At 43.6% G+C, this 1,350-nt stretch overlaps 1 protein-coding gene across 1 annotated transcript in view; it reads right to left on the reverse strand.

Moving 5' to 3' along the window:
* LOC119429349 (mucin-5AC-like) overlaps positions 1-1,345 on the reverse strand; it is a gene marked incomplete at its 5' end in the record, with an annotated part of 1,680 nt that extends 335 nt beyond the window's left edge. The window contains one exon of the mRNA XM_037696995.1: positions 6-1,345. Within this exon, the coding sequence (XP_037552923.1) occupies positions 6-1,345 (1,340 nt within the window). The remainder of the gene's footprint in view (positions 1-5) is intronic.
* Between the last annotated feature and the right edge of the window lie 5 nt (positions 1,346-1,350).

The following is a 1,350-nucleotide window of genomic DNA, read 5'->3' on the forward strand; positions in this document are numbered from 1 at the left end:
TTTGTGCTATAGCTGTAGTTGTTGTTGTAGCAGCTGCAGTTGTTGGTGCTTCAGTTGTGGTTATTGGTGTAGCAGTTGTAGTTGTTGGTGCTTGGGTTGTGCTTGTTGGTGTAGCAGTTGTAGTTGTTGGTGCTTGAGTTGTGGTTGTTGTAGCAGTAGTAGTTGTTGGTGCTTGAGTTGTGGTTTTTGGTTTAGCAGTTGTAGTTGTTTGTGCTTCAGTTGTGGTTGTTGGTGCTTGACTTGTTGGTGCTTGTGTTGTGGTTGCTGGTGTAGCAGTTGCAGTTGTTGGTGCTTGAGTTGATGTTGTTAGTGCTACAGTAGTAGTTGTTGGTGCTTGACTTGTTGGTGCTTTAGTTGTGGTTGGTGGTGTAGCAGTTGTAGTTGTTAGTGCTTTAGTTGTGGTTTTTGGTGAAGCTTTTGAAGTTATTGGTGATTGTGTTGTGGTCGTTGGTGTAGCAGTTGTTGTTGGCGTTTGACTTGTTGTTGTTGGTGTAGCAGTTATAGTTGTTGGTGCTTGGGTTGTAGTTGTTTGTCCTGCAGTTGTAGTTGTTAGTGCTTGACTTGTGGTTGTTGGTGTGGCTGTTGTAGTTGAGGGTGCTTGGGTTGTGGTTCTTAGTGCAGCAGTTGCAGTTGTTGGTGCTTGACTTGTTGGTGCTTTAGTTGTATTTAGTGGTGTAGCAGTTGTAGTTGTTGGTGCTTGAGTTGTGATTTTTGGTGCAGCTGTTGGTGATTGAGTTGTGGTTGTTGGTGCTGCAGTTGAAGTTGTTGGTGCTTTAGTTGTGTTTGTTGGTATAGCAGTTTTAGTTAAAGGTGCTTGAGGTGTGGTTGTTGGTGTAGCTGTTCTAGTTGTTGGTACTTGGGTTTTGGTTGTTGGTGCAGCAGTTTTAGTTGTTCTTGCTTGAGTTGTGGTTGTTTGTCCTACATTTCTAGTTGTTGGTTCTTGACTTGTTGTTTGTGCTTTAGACATAGTTGTTGTTGTAGCAGCTGTAGTTGTTGGTGCTTGAGTTGTGGTTGTTTGTGGTGCAGTTGGAGTTGTTGGTGCTTGACTTGTTGGTGCTTTAGTTGTGGTTGTTGGTGTAGCAGTTGTTGTTGTTGGTGCTTGAGTTGTGGTTGTTTGTGCTGCAGTTGTAGTTGTTGGTGCTTTAGTTGTGGTTGGTGGTGTAGCAGTTGAAGTTGAGGGTGCTTGAGTTGTGGTTGTAGTGGCAGTAGTAGTTGTTGGTGCATGAGATGTGGTTTTTGGTGCAGCAGTTGTAGTTGTTGGTGCTTGAGTTGTGGTTGTTGGTGTAGGTGTTGTAGTTGTTGGTGCTTCAGTTGTTGTTTGTGCTTTAGGTGTAGTTGATGTTGTAGCAG

Source organism: Nematolebias whitei, unplaced genomic scaffold (assembly GCF_014905685.2).
Source record: "Nematolebias whitei isolate Nwh7 unplaced genomic scaffold, NemWhi1 Nwh_scaf_604, whole genome shotgun sequence".
Taxonomy (NCBI): Eukaryota; Metazoa; Chordata; class Actinopteri; order Cyprinodontiformes; family Rivulidae; genus Nematolebias; species Nematolebias whitei.